The following is an 18,099-nucleotide window of genomic DNA, read 5'->3' as shown; positions in this document are numbered from 1 at the left end:
TTTTAATTATCAGTTCTGCGTAATTTTGCAACTATTTCATTTTAAAAATGAAAAAATCTTGAAGGGTTCTGCTGTGTAGTACTTACATCACTCATTAAGCTGCTGTTGAACAAGGGTTAATAGTTTTTGAGCCCTTCTTTTCTCATATGATGTGGGTCAAAATATTCTATTGAAATTTTGAAAATGTTTGAAAAAGTTTGGATAAGAAAACTCCTTTCAACCTAAGTAGTTCAACTATTTAGTTAGTGCAACCCATAAGAATATACAACCAAATGCATGTGATACACAACTGGTACCCCATGTTTTCTCCCTAAAGCATACTCTTCTAACAATGTTTAATTTAGATGTAATCTAACAATAATATCAAGAAAAATCAATAGTATCTGGTTTTCTTCTTTTTTGAACCCAGGACAGTGAACAGTTTTCTGCGTACATGCACATATAGCCATTGTCATCTTCACCACAGAAGAGTTATTCTTGGAAGGATAAGCCTTTGTGTTGATTGAAACCAAAAGGAGTCCCAGGAGTAAGAAATCTCATATCCTTAAATCAGAGTTTAATTTGAAAAATATCTGGGCCTCCTGTTAAATCTATAAACATGTCTATCCCAACGAGAAGCATTGGCTCAGAGAAATTGATTTGTCTCATAATTCTTCAGTTGTTTTTTTCAAGAACGGCCCTTGGTGGGAATGTACTGATTTGGCCAACAGAAGCCAGCCATTGGTTAAATGTTAAAGTCATTATAAAGGAGCTGATAAACAGAGGCCACAATGTCACAGTGCTGGTATCCTCAGCTTCCCCATATGTAAATCCCAAAAACACATCATCAGCTTTGCATTACAAAGTCTTTCAAGTTTCATATGATAAGTTTTACCTGCATTCAATAATAGATGGTTTCATGAAACTATGGATGTATGAAAAGCCAGAAATAAGCTTCTGGCAGTTCTACAAGGGACTAAGAGTGTGGTTAGGCAAAATGCACGAAGCAAATAGACACGATTGTGATGCAGTATTGAAAAATGACGATTTACTGCAACAATTGCAAAGGAGCAAGATCGATGTGGTTTTATCAGATCCAGTATTTGTTTGTGGTGACCTCGTTGCCATGTCACTGGGAGTTCCATTCTTGTATTCTCTGCGATTCACACCAGGATCAACTGTGGAGAGGTTCTGTGGGCAGATGCCCACACCCCCATCCTATGTCCCTGCTGTCCTCTCCGAAATGAGTGATACCATGTCGTTGATGGAGAGGATGAAGAATATTGTATCGTATACCCTACAGGACCTCATGTTCCAGTCCTTATATGGGCATTGGGATGAGTACTACAGTCAAATTTTGGGTAAGCCTGAATTATTTCCACCACTGACGTTTTGCAAGTTTTGTGTTCTTTGGCCCTGATTCTATAAATGGTGTTTAACTTGTAAGCCCCATTCAGCAAGGTTGTCAATCAGCCACTAAGCACTGTTTACAGAATCACACCTAGCAATGCATAAGCGTTTGTAGGTGCAAGTAGGCATTAAAACCTTATGTGTACTGCCATTTAGGCCAGGGTTTTCTTGGTCTAAATGAGTTTGCCTAAGGTAGGCACCTACCAGCACTTAAGTGAATTCACTCCCAAACTCCACCTCAAATCTACCCCTAACTATGCCTACTTGCCAGTAGATGCTTCGGTGTAGACGCCTACCTCAACGTGATGGGCACCTACCAATTTGACATCTACCAGCTAATTAATTTTTTAATTGTTTTTAATTGGTTTTTAATAGTGCTTTTAATTATCAGCTCTGATTAAGCCAAATAAAAAAATTAAGTTAGGCACCTAGGGTGGCTAATTGAGCCAATCTAGGTGACTAAGTTTCGATGTCATTTATAGAATCAGGGCCTTTGCCTTTGGGAAGTTGGAAAAAACTAAGATGGAATACATTGATTAGCCGGGCCATACTGTGTGCTGAAGAGACATTGAAACGTATTTGTGTGCTTGCATTTTATGTTCTTTCCCCTTCTTAATGCTCTTGCTCATAGGAACATCTCTGTGGATGCCAGTGGTGCTGAGTACCCCAGTATTAAGCAGCCTCCTTCGGTGTGTCAAGGGAAGGGCAATTTGTTTTGTGTTTGGCCCCCTAAATCATTTTGAAATGTTGGCCCCTAGGCCTGGTCTCCCAGACCACTGATCAAGAAAATTCAAGCTCTGTAGACTGACCAATCTCCAAGACCAAGCTCATCAGCATTGGTTTTCTATCAACAGGTGACCTATAGCCATAGTCATGTTTCCTTCTTCTCACAACTCAAATGCACTCTGGTTTGTTTGAAAGTTATAAACAATCAATGGCTTTAGACTGCATGAACAATAGAAAGCGTATTGGCAGATTTCTATAAACTGTGCTCAAAAATGTCCTCGAGTCCTTTGGATTCTGATAAAACTTGAGTCATCATGGACTCCAAAATGGATGAAAGTTTTCTGCTCAGCATCGCATAATTTTATGTATTTAAAAACTTTTATCCTGCATATTACACCAATCTATGCGGGTTACAATGCAGTGGCGTACCAAAGGAGGGACGATCCGCCCCGAGTGCACGCTCTAAGGGGGTGCACAGCCCGCCCACTGGGTCTGGATCCTCCTATTGCTGCTGCTTTCCTGAACCAACAGCAGCAGCAGTAAACTTTAAATTTAGTCATCGCGGGACCTTCGTGCACTTCCTTATTCCGGAGCAGAGCCGGCAGCCATAGGGAGGTGCAAGAAAGTCCCACGATGTCTGCTTTTAAGTTTAAAGCCCTGCTGCTGGTTCAAGAAGCATACAGCAGCAGTGGGGAGGTGAGGGGGCACGATGCTGGATGGCACTGGGGTGGAGGGCAATGTTCCCTCTAAGTTGTGCAGGTACATGGCTGTGCACTTCTCTTCAGAGTCCAGCGCAGAAGCTCTTGGCTGCTGCGCACCAGGAGCAGCACTTCACGCCTCCCTCCCATCACCAGAATGTACCTTGGAACAGACCAAACGATTGCTCCCTGCAGTCTGGGGTTCCATCCATCCTCCCCCCTCCATGAGATCAATCTATGTAGCTCTTTCATTCTTCAAGCAACCGGCAGCGTGAGTGAACACGTGCTGCCTCCGGTGGCCCGGAAACTTTCCCTTAGCTACTGCTTCTTGTCACCTGTCCCCTCATAGGCGGGAAGCAGTAACATAGTAACATAGTAGATGATGGCAGATAAAGATCCGAATGGTCCATCCAGTACGGGAAGGTAGCGTGTTCACTCACGCTGCCTGAAGGATGAAAGAGCAACTGCCTTACCAGATCCCATGAAGGGGAGGAATGCGGAGGGGTCAGGTCGCTGGGGGATCGCGGAGGAGGCATTAGAGAAATGATGTACTGAGGGGATGGAGAAGGAAAAAAGAAAGATGCCAGACCTTCAAGGCAAGGAAGGGAAGGGAGGACAGAAATGCCAGACCAAGTATATAAGGTGCTGCCTTTTCCTAGGTACATTCTTGTTGTGCGATGTGTGGATTGTTACTAAAAATCATGTTTTCATATAGATGGGGGGGAGGGTGATAAAAAATGATGGGTCCCAGGTGTCACATTTGCTAGGTTTGCAACTGTTACAATGTACACACAAGCAAATTAATAAACAAATGACAGATACATATCAAAACCAGGCAGAAAAAATTAGAATAATACAGTGACAAAATACTTTTGGCAAATTAAAACTGGGGGAAGGAGAAAAGAAAGATGACAGACCACTAGAGGGGGGAGGGAGAGGGAGGAAATGATGCTCCAGAATGGGAGGGGTGGGGAAGGGAAGGGAGATGAAAAAAATGCTGTTTAAAAAAAGATGGGAATAGGGGAGAAGAAAGAGAGGTAATATGGTACACATGGATGGAGGGGTGGGGAAGGGCAGAGAGAAGGAGGTGATGGTGGATATGGATAGACGGGAAAGGAAGATATGAAATAGTAGATAGAATTGAGAAGGAAGAAGAAAAATTGAAGAAAGTTGAATATTGAAAGTTGATGCTAAAGATGGATATAGCAAAAATAATAATCTCACTCGTACGTTAAATATATTTATCATATTCTACTAATTGTCCCATATGCTCAGAGATATGAATCTCTGTAGGGAGTGAACTCCATTGCAGAGCTTACCATCCAGTCATTGCATATAGTAACATTTATTTATTTTTAACTTTTAACTTTTGAGTTTTCTTATTGAGCTTTGCACTTTATAACTTGGAATGGACAAGCCACAACTTGAAATAAATAAGCCACTTATCTTAAATGTGACTTGAGGGGTCTCGATGCAGCCCTGTTTTGATAACTTCTTCAGGGGACGGGAAGTGAAGGGTTCTCATATACTATAGACATTCAGGTGCTTCAAAAGTTGATCTCAATGGTGCTTGGTATAAGGACTATGAACCGCCCTGTGAGGGGTTTTCAATTCACTTGCTCCGTGGTGTGGCTGTGTAACAGTGTTACATTCAAGATTTGAAGGTGATCAGTTCTTTCTAAGGCGTTTCCTGATTTCAACTGATCAACTTTTGAAGCACCTGAATGGCTGTAGCATTTGAGAATCCTTCATTTCAGGTCCCCTGAAGAAGTTATCGAAACGGGGCCATGTTAAGACCCCTCAAGTCACATTTAAGATAAGTAGCTTATTTATTTAAAGTTGTGGCTTGTCCATTCTAAGTTATAAAGCACAAAGTTCAATAAGAAAGCTCAAAAGTAAAAAATTAAAAATAAATAAATGTTACCATATGCAATGACTGGATGGTAAGCTCCGTGATGGTGTTCACTCCCTACAGAGCTTCATATCTCTGAGTATATGGGACAACTAGTGGAATGCAATAAATGTATTTAACGTACGAGTGAGATTATTATTTTGGGTATATATAAAAAATTTTCTCCTCCCAATTTTTAAGTATTTAGTACCCTATTATTCTCAGTAGGGCAGAAAGTGAAGGAGAGAGAAACAATAAGAAAGCTCTCGAAATAGAGTTAAGGGCACAGGCAGATGGAAGTGCAACCAGAGACTGGGAAAACATGTGTAGAAAAATAAAATCACCAGACAGCAAAGGTAGGAAAAATTATTATATTTTCAATTTAATGATTGAAAAATGTTGGTTTTGAGAATTTACATCTGCCGTCTTTGCATTTGTTTCTATTTCTCTGGTGTTGTACTACTTGCATGCCGAGTCTGGCATTAGGGTTTTGTTTGTGTATATTAGGACTTTTAATTTGTTTTCCTGTATTTGCATAGGCTGGATCTGTGCTCTGCATGTGTGATCAAGGCCAGGTGTTCTGGTAGGAATGAATGACAAGAAACGTTATTGGTGCCATGGCTCAAAGTAGGAACATATTTGTCAGCTCTCCTTCACTCCTTTTGGACTCAAAACGGCCCTCACTTTATGGAAGCGGGGAGGAGAGAGGGGGCAGGGCGTTATGGAAGCAGGGAGGAGAAAGAGGACAGAGGAAAGCTTTTTTATCACTGGCCGCAACAATATTAGCTCTGATGCTCATAGGAATTCTATGAGCCATAGGCGGTGATAAAAAAAGCCTAACGCCGCTTCATAAAACGGAGGCGGGGGAAGGGGTTATGAAGCCACATTAGGGTTTTATATCGCAAGCCACAGTGATAAAAGCTCCGATGCTCACAGAATTCATGACCGTCAGAGCTTTTACCGCTCTGGCCTGCAATAAAAAACCCTAATGCAACTTCATAAAAGGGGGGGGCTTTATTTGTTAATTTGTAAAGTGATGATTCCTATTTCTCAGAGTCCACCTTCTTGGTGGTTCAGTTTAAGTTTTGTCCATATATTTCTATTTTACTCCTCCATTTAACAAAACTGTAGCACGGATTTTAGCACCAGCCGTGGCAGTAACAGTTCCGACGCTCATAGGAATTCTGTAAGCATTGAAGCTGTTACCACCATGGCCAATACGAAAAACTATGCTAAGATTTTGTAAAAAGGGGGTGGGGGGTAGTAGTTTGTGATCACATATTCCATACTGGGTGACGGTGTTTTCTGTGTTCTGTGTGCATAAAAGACATGGTTTTCTGTTAGCATTGACTGTGCAGGATCAATCTGTATTAGTCTGGCTTGTTTAGTTTTACAATGGGTTTATTGATGTTCTACTGGTCACTGCAGTATGTAAGATACTGCCTTTTCCTAGGTACACTCTTGTTGTGCAATGTGTGGATTGTTATTATAAATCATGTTTTTCATATAGACGAGGGGGGAGTGTCAAAAAATGATGGGTCCCGGGTGTCACATATGCTAGGTGCACCACTGTTACAATGTACACACAAATAAATTATTAAACAAATGACAGATACATATCAAAACCAGGCAGTAAAAATGAGAATAAAACAGTGATAAAATACTTTTGGCAAATTAAAACAAAGCATAATTAGAAGACTTCCTCACAGAATGTGTTTCAAATGTTGTTTGGCTTTTGGTTGCTGATATCTTATCTTGTGGGTGGATTATTTCTGACTTATTATAACTCTCAGAACGTTGGACTTATTTTAACACTGATTCTTAACAGATTATATAAGCATGGTTACATTTATAGCAACAAAAAATATATTGGACCTTTATAGAATCATGCTTAGCGCCAATTCCCATGCTCAAACTTTGGGCGCCAGACTTATGTTGGCTGAAACTGATTGTGCTAATTGTATTAAGCAAAATATAAGGGGGGGGGCCCATAACCAATATGTATTACATACAATTTTAGCAACAGCAATGCCTCCCCCTCCCCTCGCAGCAACGGCAATGGACCGCCCCCTGCCCACAGCAACGGAAACGCGGCTGAATCTGTTACTGGAAGGTCCCACGATGACTGCTTCTGCCAGTCCATCCCCCTCCAACATCACTTACTTGCTCTGGAAGAAGTGACATCGGAGGGGGATGGACCGGCAGAAGCAGTCATCGCATGACTTTCCTGTAATAGATTCGGCCACGTTGCTGTTGCTGTTGCTGCAGGGGGGCCCATTGCCGTTGCTGCGGGGGGGCCCATTGCCATTGCTGCGGGGGGAGGCATTGCAGTTGCTAAAATTGTATCTAATACATATTGGTTATGGCTGTTGCTGCATGGGGGGCCCATTGCCGTTGCTGCAGGGGAGGGGCATTGCCTTGGGGGGTAACCCGTTACCATCAGCGGGTAGACCTGGCAGCTGCAATGTTTGGAGGGGGAGGGAGAAAGGAGCATGGAAGGGTGGTGGAGGAAGAGAAAGGGGGCAGGGTGGTATGGAAGGGTAGTGGAAGGAGAGAAAGGGGCTGATGGAATTGGTGTGCAGGGGAAGGGGAGAGATATAAGGGGAAGGATACTGGATGGAATTGGGTTGAAGGGAAATAAAGGGGGCAGATGCTGATGGAACTGGGGTGCAAGGAAAGGGGAGAGAGACATAAGGTGGAAGGATCCTGGATGGAATTGAGTTGGAGGGAGAGAAAGGGGGCAGATGCTGATGGAAGTGGGAGGAAGGGAGAGGAGAGAGTGAAATGCCCGACCATGGGGGTGTGGGAGAGGGAAGGAGAAGAGAGAGATGCCAGAACATTGGAGGAGGGAAGAGAAGTTGATGGATGCCACACTAATGGGAGGGGGGGGAAGAAGAGATGGAACGGAGAGGCAGACAATTTCTGGAAGAATCACCGAAGGCCAGAAGATGAAAGGAAGAGAGTGACAAGAAGATGAGGAGAGCAGAAAACAGAGAAGACAAAGGTAGAAAAAATTTTCTATTATTTATTTTTTTGCTTTAGGGAACATGCATCGCTGTTTCTGTGGTGTTGCATTGTATGCAGAGTCCAGCTTCTTGGTGGCTTTCTTTAACCTTTGTGTATGTATTTCTATTTTATCCCCCCTTTTACAAAACTGTAGAGCATTTTTTAGTGCTGGCCGTGGCTAAAAACCATACTACAGTTTTGTAAAAGGGGGAGAGGTTAGTTTGTGATTACATATTCCATACTAGGCAAAGTTTTCTATGTTCTGTTTGTATAAAAGACATGGTTTTTTTGTTAGCGTTGACTAGCCTTGTTTAGCAAAATGCATCAGGCATGGTTCTTGGGAGCACCTTGAATTAACCTGATTTGAATCTCCTTATTTTTCTGCCGATCTTCTTTTGTTTCATGTTGAATTCTTTGGTGGACTGCTTGCTTTGTTGTTTCATTGCAAGTTAACATACATGGAGTGGAACGTACTAGAGGAGTTACAGATTTGGTTGTTTATACATAGTAACATAGTAAGTGACAGCAGATAAAGATCCGATGGTCCATCCAGTCTACTCAAAATGAATCATTTTAAATTTTTTCTTCTTAGCTATTTCTGAGCAAGAATCCAAAGCTCTACCCGGTACTATGCTTGGGTTCCAACTGCTGAAATCTCTGTCAAAACCTACTGCAGCCCATCTACACCCTCCCAGCCATTGAATCCCTCTCTAGCTCATCCTCCCCCAAATGGCCATATACAGACCGTGCAAGTCTGCCCAGTACTGGCCTTAGTTCAATATTTACTATTATTTTCTGATTCTAGATCCTCTGTGTTCATCCCACGCTTCTTTGAACATATGGGTTATAGTTGGTTGATGTAGAGTGAGACAGTTGAGAGGCGTTGTAAACTTGGTTATTAATATAGACTTATATTTCGGATAGTATTACAGCTTTACAAATATTTGAACACTTTTATATATGCATGGAAAGGGTTCAGAGTTAAAGTCCTGGGTAAGTAGGTGGGAAGGGAAGGAAGGGGGATTTCTTCAGAGATGTTTGGGGGTTGCATAGAAGTGTGCACTGATATGCTAATCTTTGTTTGTTTTGAATTTTATTTTTTTTTTAAAGAAATACAAATGGAAATAAAGAAGCAAATAAGAAAACAGATAAATGGGGGTGGGGCATGGGCCGGGTAGGGGCAGGGAATGGGCAGGGTAGGGGCAGGGCAGGGCCAGGGGGTCCCAGTGTACTTAAGCGCCTAGGGGCCCTCGAAGAATTAATCCTGCCCTGGATATCATTGGCCCAATAAAATGGCCAGTCACTTGTAATTCGGGGAGACTTTTGGCTGTCATCTTACCAATTTTAGTAAGAAGTCAAAACGCTCCTCAAGGCCTTGAATATTTAACTACACTTTTGTGTTAGATTTCTTCCTTGATCTCCTCTGAGATAGAAATTAAGAGCTGAGAGTATGAAGCCTGTCCATATAGTTATTTAGACCGGCAAAACCTAGTAGAAATGCTGATGTCCCAAAGTTGAGCATGTTGACCTTGAATTCTATAAATATGTGCGCAACATTTTGGAACGCCCTTGACATGCTCATGCCCCTCTCATGGACACACACCCCCCCCCCCCCCTTATCAGATACACATTTTAGAAGTTAGGTGCCATTTCCTTATAGAATACTGCCCTGCAATGGCAAAAGAAGGCAAGAGCTTATCTATATTGAAGCCCTTGCTTCCTTTTGCCATTTGCAGGGCAGAAGAGCGCAGTCAGATGCACATGCAAATTCTAATGAACACTAATTAACCTTAATAATTGGTTGTTACTGATGGCTCTGAGCTCCTTATTCAATTAATATGCACATGCATCTCCGAAGTGGACCCAAATTTGGTGCGCATATCTGGGTGCCATATATATAATCCAGGGGATTAGTTACATATTCTATTTATGTTCTTTTTAATCAGTTTTATAGGAAAAGTAGCTTAACGTCTCTTTGATAATTATACTTATCACTTATTGGTTATATTTGTACGAAAAGTCCCATCACTTTCTTTCTTATACACTGACTTTTAGAAAGCCACAGTAAAGGTTTCTACCGCTGGCCAGCAAGGTAAATGTTCTGACACTCATAGAATTCCTATGAGCGTCGAAGCATTTACCTCACTGGCCCAAGGTAGAAACCTCTCTCACAGCTTTGTAAAAGAAGACCATAATGTCTACATACTTCAGAGAGCCCCACATTCCTCATAGGAAACTGTGCACGTCTTAATTTCCACACAAGACAATATAATGAGCTCTGAAAGTAAATAATGGTGTTAGAAATTTGCAGAAGTGTTCACAGCCCTAAATAGAAGGAAAAGATCCAGGTTTTGCGCAATGGTGACATTTAGGAATGCAGGATTTTAACATGAGGTAAGCCCAGAGCTGGATTAAGCCATAGGCAAACTAGGCACATACCTCAGGCCCAAAGGTTTAGGGGGGCCCTATTAGATGTTCTGTTAGTTTGTCATCATCCTTGGTGATTTGGAACACTATTGCCCAGATGATCTTCTGGATATGGTGGTGAAGTGTTCTGGTAGATGATTGAACTAGGTTCTGGTTCTTTCCAACTGTAGACTTCTTTTACCTGCAGATGGTTCTGATAAGGCTTGAATAAGGTGGTGTGCCCATTAGTCAAGACACATGTCTTGTACACATCTACACTTGGTCTCCTCAACCCATTGAAGCAGATATCACCTATCATCACCCATCTGAGGAAGAGTCTGTAAGCATGTGGAGCATCAGCTGGTCCCACCTTCGACTCGAGAGTTCTGATCGGGACTGGTGTGTCTCTTCCAAGTAGGAGCAGGATCCTGACTTTTGGACCCACTGGTTGTAGGTTTTCTGCTATTGGTTGCAGGTGAGAGTACTGTTGTACAACTTTAGGTATAGGGATTTCTTCCTTGATATATGTTAACACTCAATTAGAGTTGATAAATCTCTCTTGATACTGCTATCCATTGCTTCTACATCGAAGCCACTCACTTTTCTCCCCGTCTTCCTGGTCCTCTCTCAACAGGTTCTAAGGTGGTAGAAGTAGTGGTTTCCCTGGATGTTAAACATATCAAAGAACTCTTGTCCTTGCCTTGTTCATCGATGACATCATACATTTTCACTGCATGTTCTGGTTGCTCTTTAGAGTATACTCTTGCCACACATATCTTGGTGCATGACCTTCCACTAAGGCCTTCTCCGCATACATCTGTGCAGTTCATAGTGATGTTCTGTGGTGATTGCTCTGTCCTCTTCTCCCTAACATGGCTTGACTCTGGGGCAGGGGTCCTCGGAAATGTCAGTCTACTCCTGCCAGGATAATAGGCACTGAAATGTTGGTCACTATCTCACATTGTGCACTTAATGACTATTTTACAGTCTTAAACCATGTATTTGATTGAAGAGCAACAATTATAGCAGATTCAGTTTTTTCTCAGCAGTTCCTTTCACCTCTCAAGGTCTTCTCCTTGAACCCTCGACATTTCAGAAGAGGATGTGGTATCTTAAGTATTGGACATTGTCATTCTGGGTCCTCTATTTTTTCTACAGTAGGAGGATGGTCTATTGATTGAGCTGCTGTGGGTAGCACATCCATCTTGTACACATATACAGACTTTCTAGTAGAGTTGCCATACCTCTTGACTGGCTTCTCATTCTGGAAGTAGCCTGTGTTCCCCTGATCAGGCAAATCATCCCAGAAATTGGGATCATTTCTTCTTTTCGCCAGCTTTCTGATAAAGACTGTAAAGACAATAAATGGAGAGATTCTCCCTTGAATGTCCTCCTTATATTGCATCCCTAGAGCTGACCATTTTTCTTTGATATTATATGGCAGCTTTGATGTGAACATCTTTATGCCACAGGATATGTCTAGGTAGCTTGGGCCTGGAAGACTCAGAACGCTTTGAGTGCTTCCAGTTCTTGGAGGAGGTCTCCCAATTCCAGTACCTTGTCATGGTCTTTGCTGGTGAGTTTTGGACATTTATCTATTCTCTTCCTTAATGCTTGATGGATGGCTTCTGGGTTGACATACTGCTGTTCGAGCCTCTCCCACATCTCTTTCAGGCCCTGAGCATCATCATGCTGGAATGCATCTTTCAGCCTTTTTATCTTTTCTGATGATTCAGGTCCCAACCAACTTATCATCAGGTTCACATCTTGCCTTTGGGTTGGCTTTATGACTGTTATGGCATCTCTAAAGTCAGCTTTCCACCCACAGTACCTTTCTGGATGGTCATTGAATTGGGTGAGTCCCATGTTCACTATTTTCATACATGCCATATATGTTGCTAGATCTTCTCTTTATGAGATCCCTATAGTGCTGGTGGTGGGTAACTGTGGCTGACTACTTGCTGCTGTCTGCCTGTAGACAGGTATGGAATAAGGCATGACAGGTGCCTCTTGCTTAATCTTAGTGTACTTGCTTAATCACAGGGATATGGCTGCTCAGCCTTCACTGGAGCCAGGTTCCTGTATGATGCCACAGTCTTTGCTTGAGATGAACCGTTCTTTATGGGACGCCTATCTGGAATAAGAGCCGGTCGCAGTGTGTCCATGTGTGTGCTTGCATATTGTGATAAACCCATAGCCAGTCCTGGTTTTGTCTCAGGGATTAGTAAGAATAAAACACAGATTTGGATTGGGCTGATTACCTCTCAGACCCTGAGTCATAATGTCACTCAGCAGAAAGTTGACTGCTGTATTACTGCACCACTTAATCAGCACTCAATCATCTATAAAGTCACTGGAAGTACTAAATATACTGCACTCTTATTTAATGTTGTATAGCTATATGTAGACTACCAAACATATCATAGCTACATATGTAAGAAATTTTTGTATGTACCTTCAGGCTGCAGTTGGTCACTAAATCCTTCCCACTGCTAACCACTTCATCAGTCCAATTCTTATTGAAAATATCTAGCTATTATATTTATTTCTTTTTTATGTATATCTTCATTTATCAATCCTTCATAATCATGCAATCACTAATATAAAAATCCATTTGAATCAATTTGAATCACTTAGCTCTAAATGTAATTTTTTTCTTCTTTTCTTTCTATTTTTTTTCAAATTTCATCAAACCCACCTCTCCCGACATGCATGTTTCAAATGAAACTTTCTTCATGGTTGAGAGGAGCTAGAAACATAAAATAAAAACAAAATCTTACTATCATAGCTTCTAATAACTAAATATTGTGCCTCGGAGATAATGTACAACAATCCAATTTTCTAAAATTCATCATTCAACTTGCCAAAAGGAATATAAGAATGCATAAAGTGCCATACCTGTTTAAAGATACTAGAAAACCTGTTAGGGTTTGTCCTGAGAATTGGAAGCATGTCCCTTTAAGAAAATCCCAGTTCTGGCAACTCAGAAGTCAGGCTCAGCTCCCAGGTGAGCTAGAAACCAGCCCCCTTCCCAGGATAGAGGAGTGAGACTTTGACACACATAAGTATAGAGCCCTGAATGAGAAAGAGAGGAACAGGCAGGGAAGCAGGCAGGAGTGCCGACAGAGCAGGTAAGAAGACAGGCAGGAAGGTGAAGGGAGGAGCCATTGCCTCCAGCCATGCAGAAGCCAGGATGTGGAAATGGTTGAGGAACTGCCAAGCTTGTTACCAGGTCCTAACCATTATGCTGTGGAAGAAGTCATAGACACTTCTAACCTATCTATAGAGGTAAATGATCAACAAGAGTGTATGGATACGAGTTCCTCAGAAAAGGGTGAAAAGTAACCTGTTGTTTTTGAATGAAAGAACTGTGTTTGTTTTGCCTATACTCTAAGAGTAGAGGGCAGGTGCTTCAGTCAAGCAGGGAGAGGAAAAATCTCTCCGTTTAAAACAGTGCTTCCTGAACTAAGTTTCCAAGTTTCATTAAAATTTGATATACCACCTAAAAAATTGTCAAAGCGGTTAACATCAATCATATTACAAAATATCTATAATTTAAGGGGAAACATAATTAAGACTGAGCACTAACAGGACTTAAAGAAACAATCAGGGAAGGGGGGATAAGTACAATATATAATAGGAAAGAAATACACTTGGGTTATCAGAACTGTTTTGCAAATCCAGATAAAAACTTCTGTTTGAAATATGTACAACTTATCTAAAAGTAACCTGCTGTGCAATGTGCTTAAGGATTAGCTATTAAGAATAAGCTTGTGAACAGTGTCCTGAATGACAACGCTGAGAAAGCAGGGACTTCAGCAGTTGCAGGGCACTAGTGCTGTGTATAAGCCAGTGGTTCCCAACCCTGTCCTGGAGGAACACCAGGCCAATTGGGTTTTCAGGCTAGCCCTAATGAATATGCATGAAGCAAATTTGCATGCCTATCACTTCCATCATATGCAAATCTCTCTCATGCATATTCATTAGGGCTAGCCTGAAAACCCGATTGGCCTGGTGTTCCTCCAGGACAGGGTTGGGAATCACTGCTCTAGAGCAGGGGTAGGGAACTCCGGCCTCGAGAGCTGTATTCCAGTCGGGTTTTCAGGATTTCCCCAATGAATATGCATGAGATCTATTTGTTTGCACTGCTTTCAATGCATATTCATTGGGGAAATCCTGGAAACCCGACAGGAGTTCCCTACCCCTGCTCTAGAGAGAAAAGATTTCAACTGTATGATCACGAAAGGTTGCCAGTTTAAACAATGCAATATACTTGTTACTGAAGCCCTGGAAATCTGGCTTCCCTTTTTGGGTTTTCTTCATGTTTTCCTTTTACATTTATTTGGACTTTGGTGCCTTGGAAAAAGTTATGAATTAATAGCCTTTGTACTCAACTTGCCTGGTGAAGAGTTCTAGTGAAATAAACTACCAAGACCAGGAGTCTGAGTGTTCAGTGCGCTATTTGGACTTTAGAAAAGACACTGCTGTAGTAGAGTTTTATCTTCCTGAAATCTACTTGTTTCTCTGCATGACTTTGATCCTGTTTTTGGAATGGCATGACTGGACATATTTGAGCTCAGTACTGACCAGCTGAAAATACCAAATAAAGTCTGCAGTTTGTTTAAACACCAATTTTGCCTGAGTTTCCAATTTTGGGGTAAAATTCTGACATACTAGGCAGAGGCCTTGACTAGCTTACCTGAAGGGTCTTCCCTTTTCCAGGGGAAGCCACGCCAAGGTCCAGTAAGTTGATGTTAGCGCCACCTGCAGCTCTAGGTAGGGGCCTAGCATAAGAACATAAGAATGGTCCATCAAGCCCAGTAGCCCGTTCTCATGGTGGCCAATCCTGGTCACTAGTATCTGGCCAAAATCCAAGGTGTAGCAACATTCCAAGCTACCAATACAGGCCAAGCAGTGGCTTCCCCCATGTCTTTCTCAATAACAGACTATGGACTTTTCCTCCAGGAACTTGTCCAAACCTTTCTTAAAACCAGCTATGCTATCTGCTCTTACTATATCCTCTGGCAACCTGTTCCAGAGCTTAACTATTGTCTGAGTGAAAAAAAATTTTCCTCCTATTGGTTTTAAGAGTATTTTCCTGTAACTTCATCGAGTGTCCCCTAGTCTTTGTAATTTTTGACAGAGTGAAAAATCAATACACTTGTACCCGTTCTACTCCACTCAGGATTTTGTAGACTTCAATCATATCTCCCCTAAGCCGTCTCTTTTCCAAGCTGAAGAGCCCTAACTGTTGTAGTCTTTCTTCATACGAGAGGAGTTCCATCCCCTTTACCATCTTGGTCATTCTTCTTTGAACCTTTTCTAGCGCCACTATATCTTTCTTGAGATAAGGAGACCAAAATTGAACACAGTACTCCAAATGAGGTCACACCTTGGAGCGATACAGGGGCATTATAACATTCTTAGTCTTGTTAACCATCCCTTTTTTAATAATTCCCATCATCCTGTTTGCTTTTTTGGCAGCCGCCACCCATTGGGCGAAAGGTTTCATCGTATTGTCTACAATGATACCCAGATCCTTTTCTTGGGTGCTAACCCCCAAGGTGGACTCTAGCATCTGGTAACTGTGATTCAGGTTATTCTTTCCAATGTGCATCACCTTGAATTTGTCCACATTAAATTTCATCTGCCATTTGGACACCCAGTCTTCCAATTTCCTAAGGTCTGCCTGCAATTTTTCACAATCCGCATGCGTTTTAACATCTTTGAACAGTTTAGTAATTTAATCAGCTCACTTATTGTTCCAATTTCCAGATCATTTATAAATAAGTTAAATAGCACCGGTCCCAGTACAGACCCCTGCGGCACTCCACTGTTTACTCTTCTCCATTGAGAAAAATGACCATTTAACCCTACCCTCTGTTTTCTATCTGACAACCAATTCCTAATCCACAACTGAACTTTACCACCTATGCCATGACTCTTTAATTTTCTCAGGATCCTCTCATGAGGAACTTTATTAAAAGCTTTCTGAAAATCTAAATACACTATATCAACCAGCTCACCTTTATCCACATGTTTATTCACACCTTCAAAGAAGTCTCGTCTGACCCCATGCTGACTCCGTCTCATTAAATCATGTTTGTCTACGTGTTCCACAATTTTACTTTTTTTTGCAATCTGTTTTATTAATTTTAGTTGTGTACAAACACACAATACAAACAGAACAACCAAAATGAACAAGACAAAAAGCAGAAACAGTCAGGTCTTACGCGTCTTTCTTCACGAAGACCCACAGAAACCAACCCCACCAGAAGCCCCCCACCCCCACCCCATGCACTCCAGTGTCAAAAGTTCAGTAAAGAACTATGAGGATAATCCTTCCCAAACGGGAGCCCATATTCTCCGAAATTTCCTCCAAGGCCCAGGACCCCCCCTTCGAACATCCAGATATTCAAATTTTAACAATGCAAACAATTCATTTCTCCACATAGTCAAGGTAGGCGCATCAGCTTGGCGCCAAAACAAAAGAATACACTTCCGGGCCAGCAATGATACCTTTTGCAATAACAGGTTACCCCCTCTAGACAGTCTCAAATGAGCCCCCTGAGAAAAAAGCAGAATGTCTGCCCGCAAGGGAATCTGCTTGCACAGGGTAGACTGCAGATACAGTGCTACAAAAGACCAGAAGGTTTGAATACGGTCGCACGACCAGAACATATGAAGCAAGCCTGCAGGGGTGAACTGGCACCGAGGACACCGAGCATGAGAGGCATATCCAGAAACAAAAGCCCGGAAAGGAGAAACATGCAGCCGCAAAAGAAACTTGAAGTGCTGCTCCTGCAGGACCACAGAACGAGTCAGGCGAGGAAGATGTTTCATCAGAAGACGAATCCCCTGGCCCGTGATATGTTCAGATGGGGAGAGATCCTGGTTCCACACAGCCTCCACCACCTCAGGGTCCTAAGGAGTCACAAAGCAGCCCAAACTGACTTGGTGGAAGGATAAACTAATCCAAGTCCGATGGGACAAAGTCAAAGTTCAAGTTCAAGTTCAAGTTCAAGTTCAGGTTTATTTTGATAAATCGCCTATATAAAACTTTCTAGGCGATGTACAATAAAATACAAGTTATAAAAACATATTATCATATTAGTAATATAAGACATCCAAAACATCAACATAAACAATTGTTAATTAAATTAAATAAAATGAAGAGAATTTCTCTTTACCTAACACTTAACAAAACATAACAAGGGGAAGGAGGGAAAGGGTTACAATGTTTCTCTTAATAAAGGAAAGAACATAAGGAAGGGAAAGACAATATAAAGGAGGGAGAAAAGGAAGGAAGTTAAACATTAAAAACATCATTAAATAAAAAAGGAAGGAAATTAATCATTAAAAGCATCATTAAATAAAAAAGTTTTCAACAATTTTTTAAAAGAAATAAGATCTTTTTCCTTTCTGATAAAAAGTCTAACATACCAGGTCCACCCGGTCTCCAGTCAAGGTAGCAGCATCCAGGGAGTGGAAATAATGAGACACCTGGCGATAGAAAAGCCAATCCCGAGCCTCCAAGATACCCTCCGCCTGTAGGTCCTGGAAAGAGCGAGGCACTCCTGCCTCCGACACAACATCACGCACATAGCAGAGACCATGACCCCTCCAATGCTGTAAATACAGTTTGAATGCATCAGGGTCCAGGTCGCGGTTACCCCACAAGGGCAACAGAACCGTGGAAGTAAAAGGCAACTGCATGCGTTTGCACAATTTTATTTTTTATAATCGTTTCTACCATTTTTCCTGGCACCGAAGTGAGGCTTGCTGGTCTGTGATTTCCCGAATCTCCCCTGGAGCCCTTTTTAAAAATTGGTGTAATATTGGCCACCCTCCAATCTTCAGGTACTACAGACGATTTTAGCGACAGGTTGCAGATCATTAACAGCAGGTCAGCAATTTCATGTTTGAGTTCTTTTAGTACCCTGGGATGTATACCATCCGGTCCTGGCGATTTATCACTTTTTA

At 41.9% G+C, this 18,099-nt stretch overlaps 1 protein-coding gene across 3 annotated transcripts in view; it reads left to right on the top strand.

The window, feature by feature from the left end:
• The window catches only part of LOC117369117 (UDP-glucuronosyltransferase 2A1-like), a 207,005-nt gene that overhangs the window by 34,382 nt on the left and 154,524 nt on the right, over positions 1–18,099 (top strand). For 2 of the 3 annotated variants that reach the window (XM_033963147.1, XM_033963156.1), the window contains exon 3: positions 410–1,340. The exons of the other annotated variant lie outside the window; for it this stretch is intronic. In XM_033963147.1, the coding sequence (XP_033819038.1) occupies positions 599–1,340 (742 nt within the window). In that variant the 5' untranslated portion in view covers positions 410–598. The remainder of the gene's footprint in view (positions 1–409; positions 1,341–18,099) is intronic. 3 annotated transcript variants of the gene reach the window in all.

Source organism: Geotrypetes seraphini, chromosome 1, assembly GCF_902459505.1.
Source record: "Geotrypetes seraphini chromosome 1, aGeoSer1.1, whole genome shotgun sequence".
In the NCBI taxonomy this organism is placed as follows: Eukaryota; Metazoa; Chordata; class Amphibia; order Gymnophiona; family Dermophiidae; genus Geotrypetes; species Geotrypetes seraphini.
This window is presented reverse-complemented; position numbering and strand designations above follow the sequence as displayed.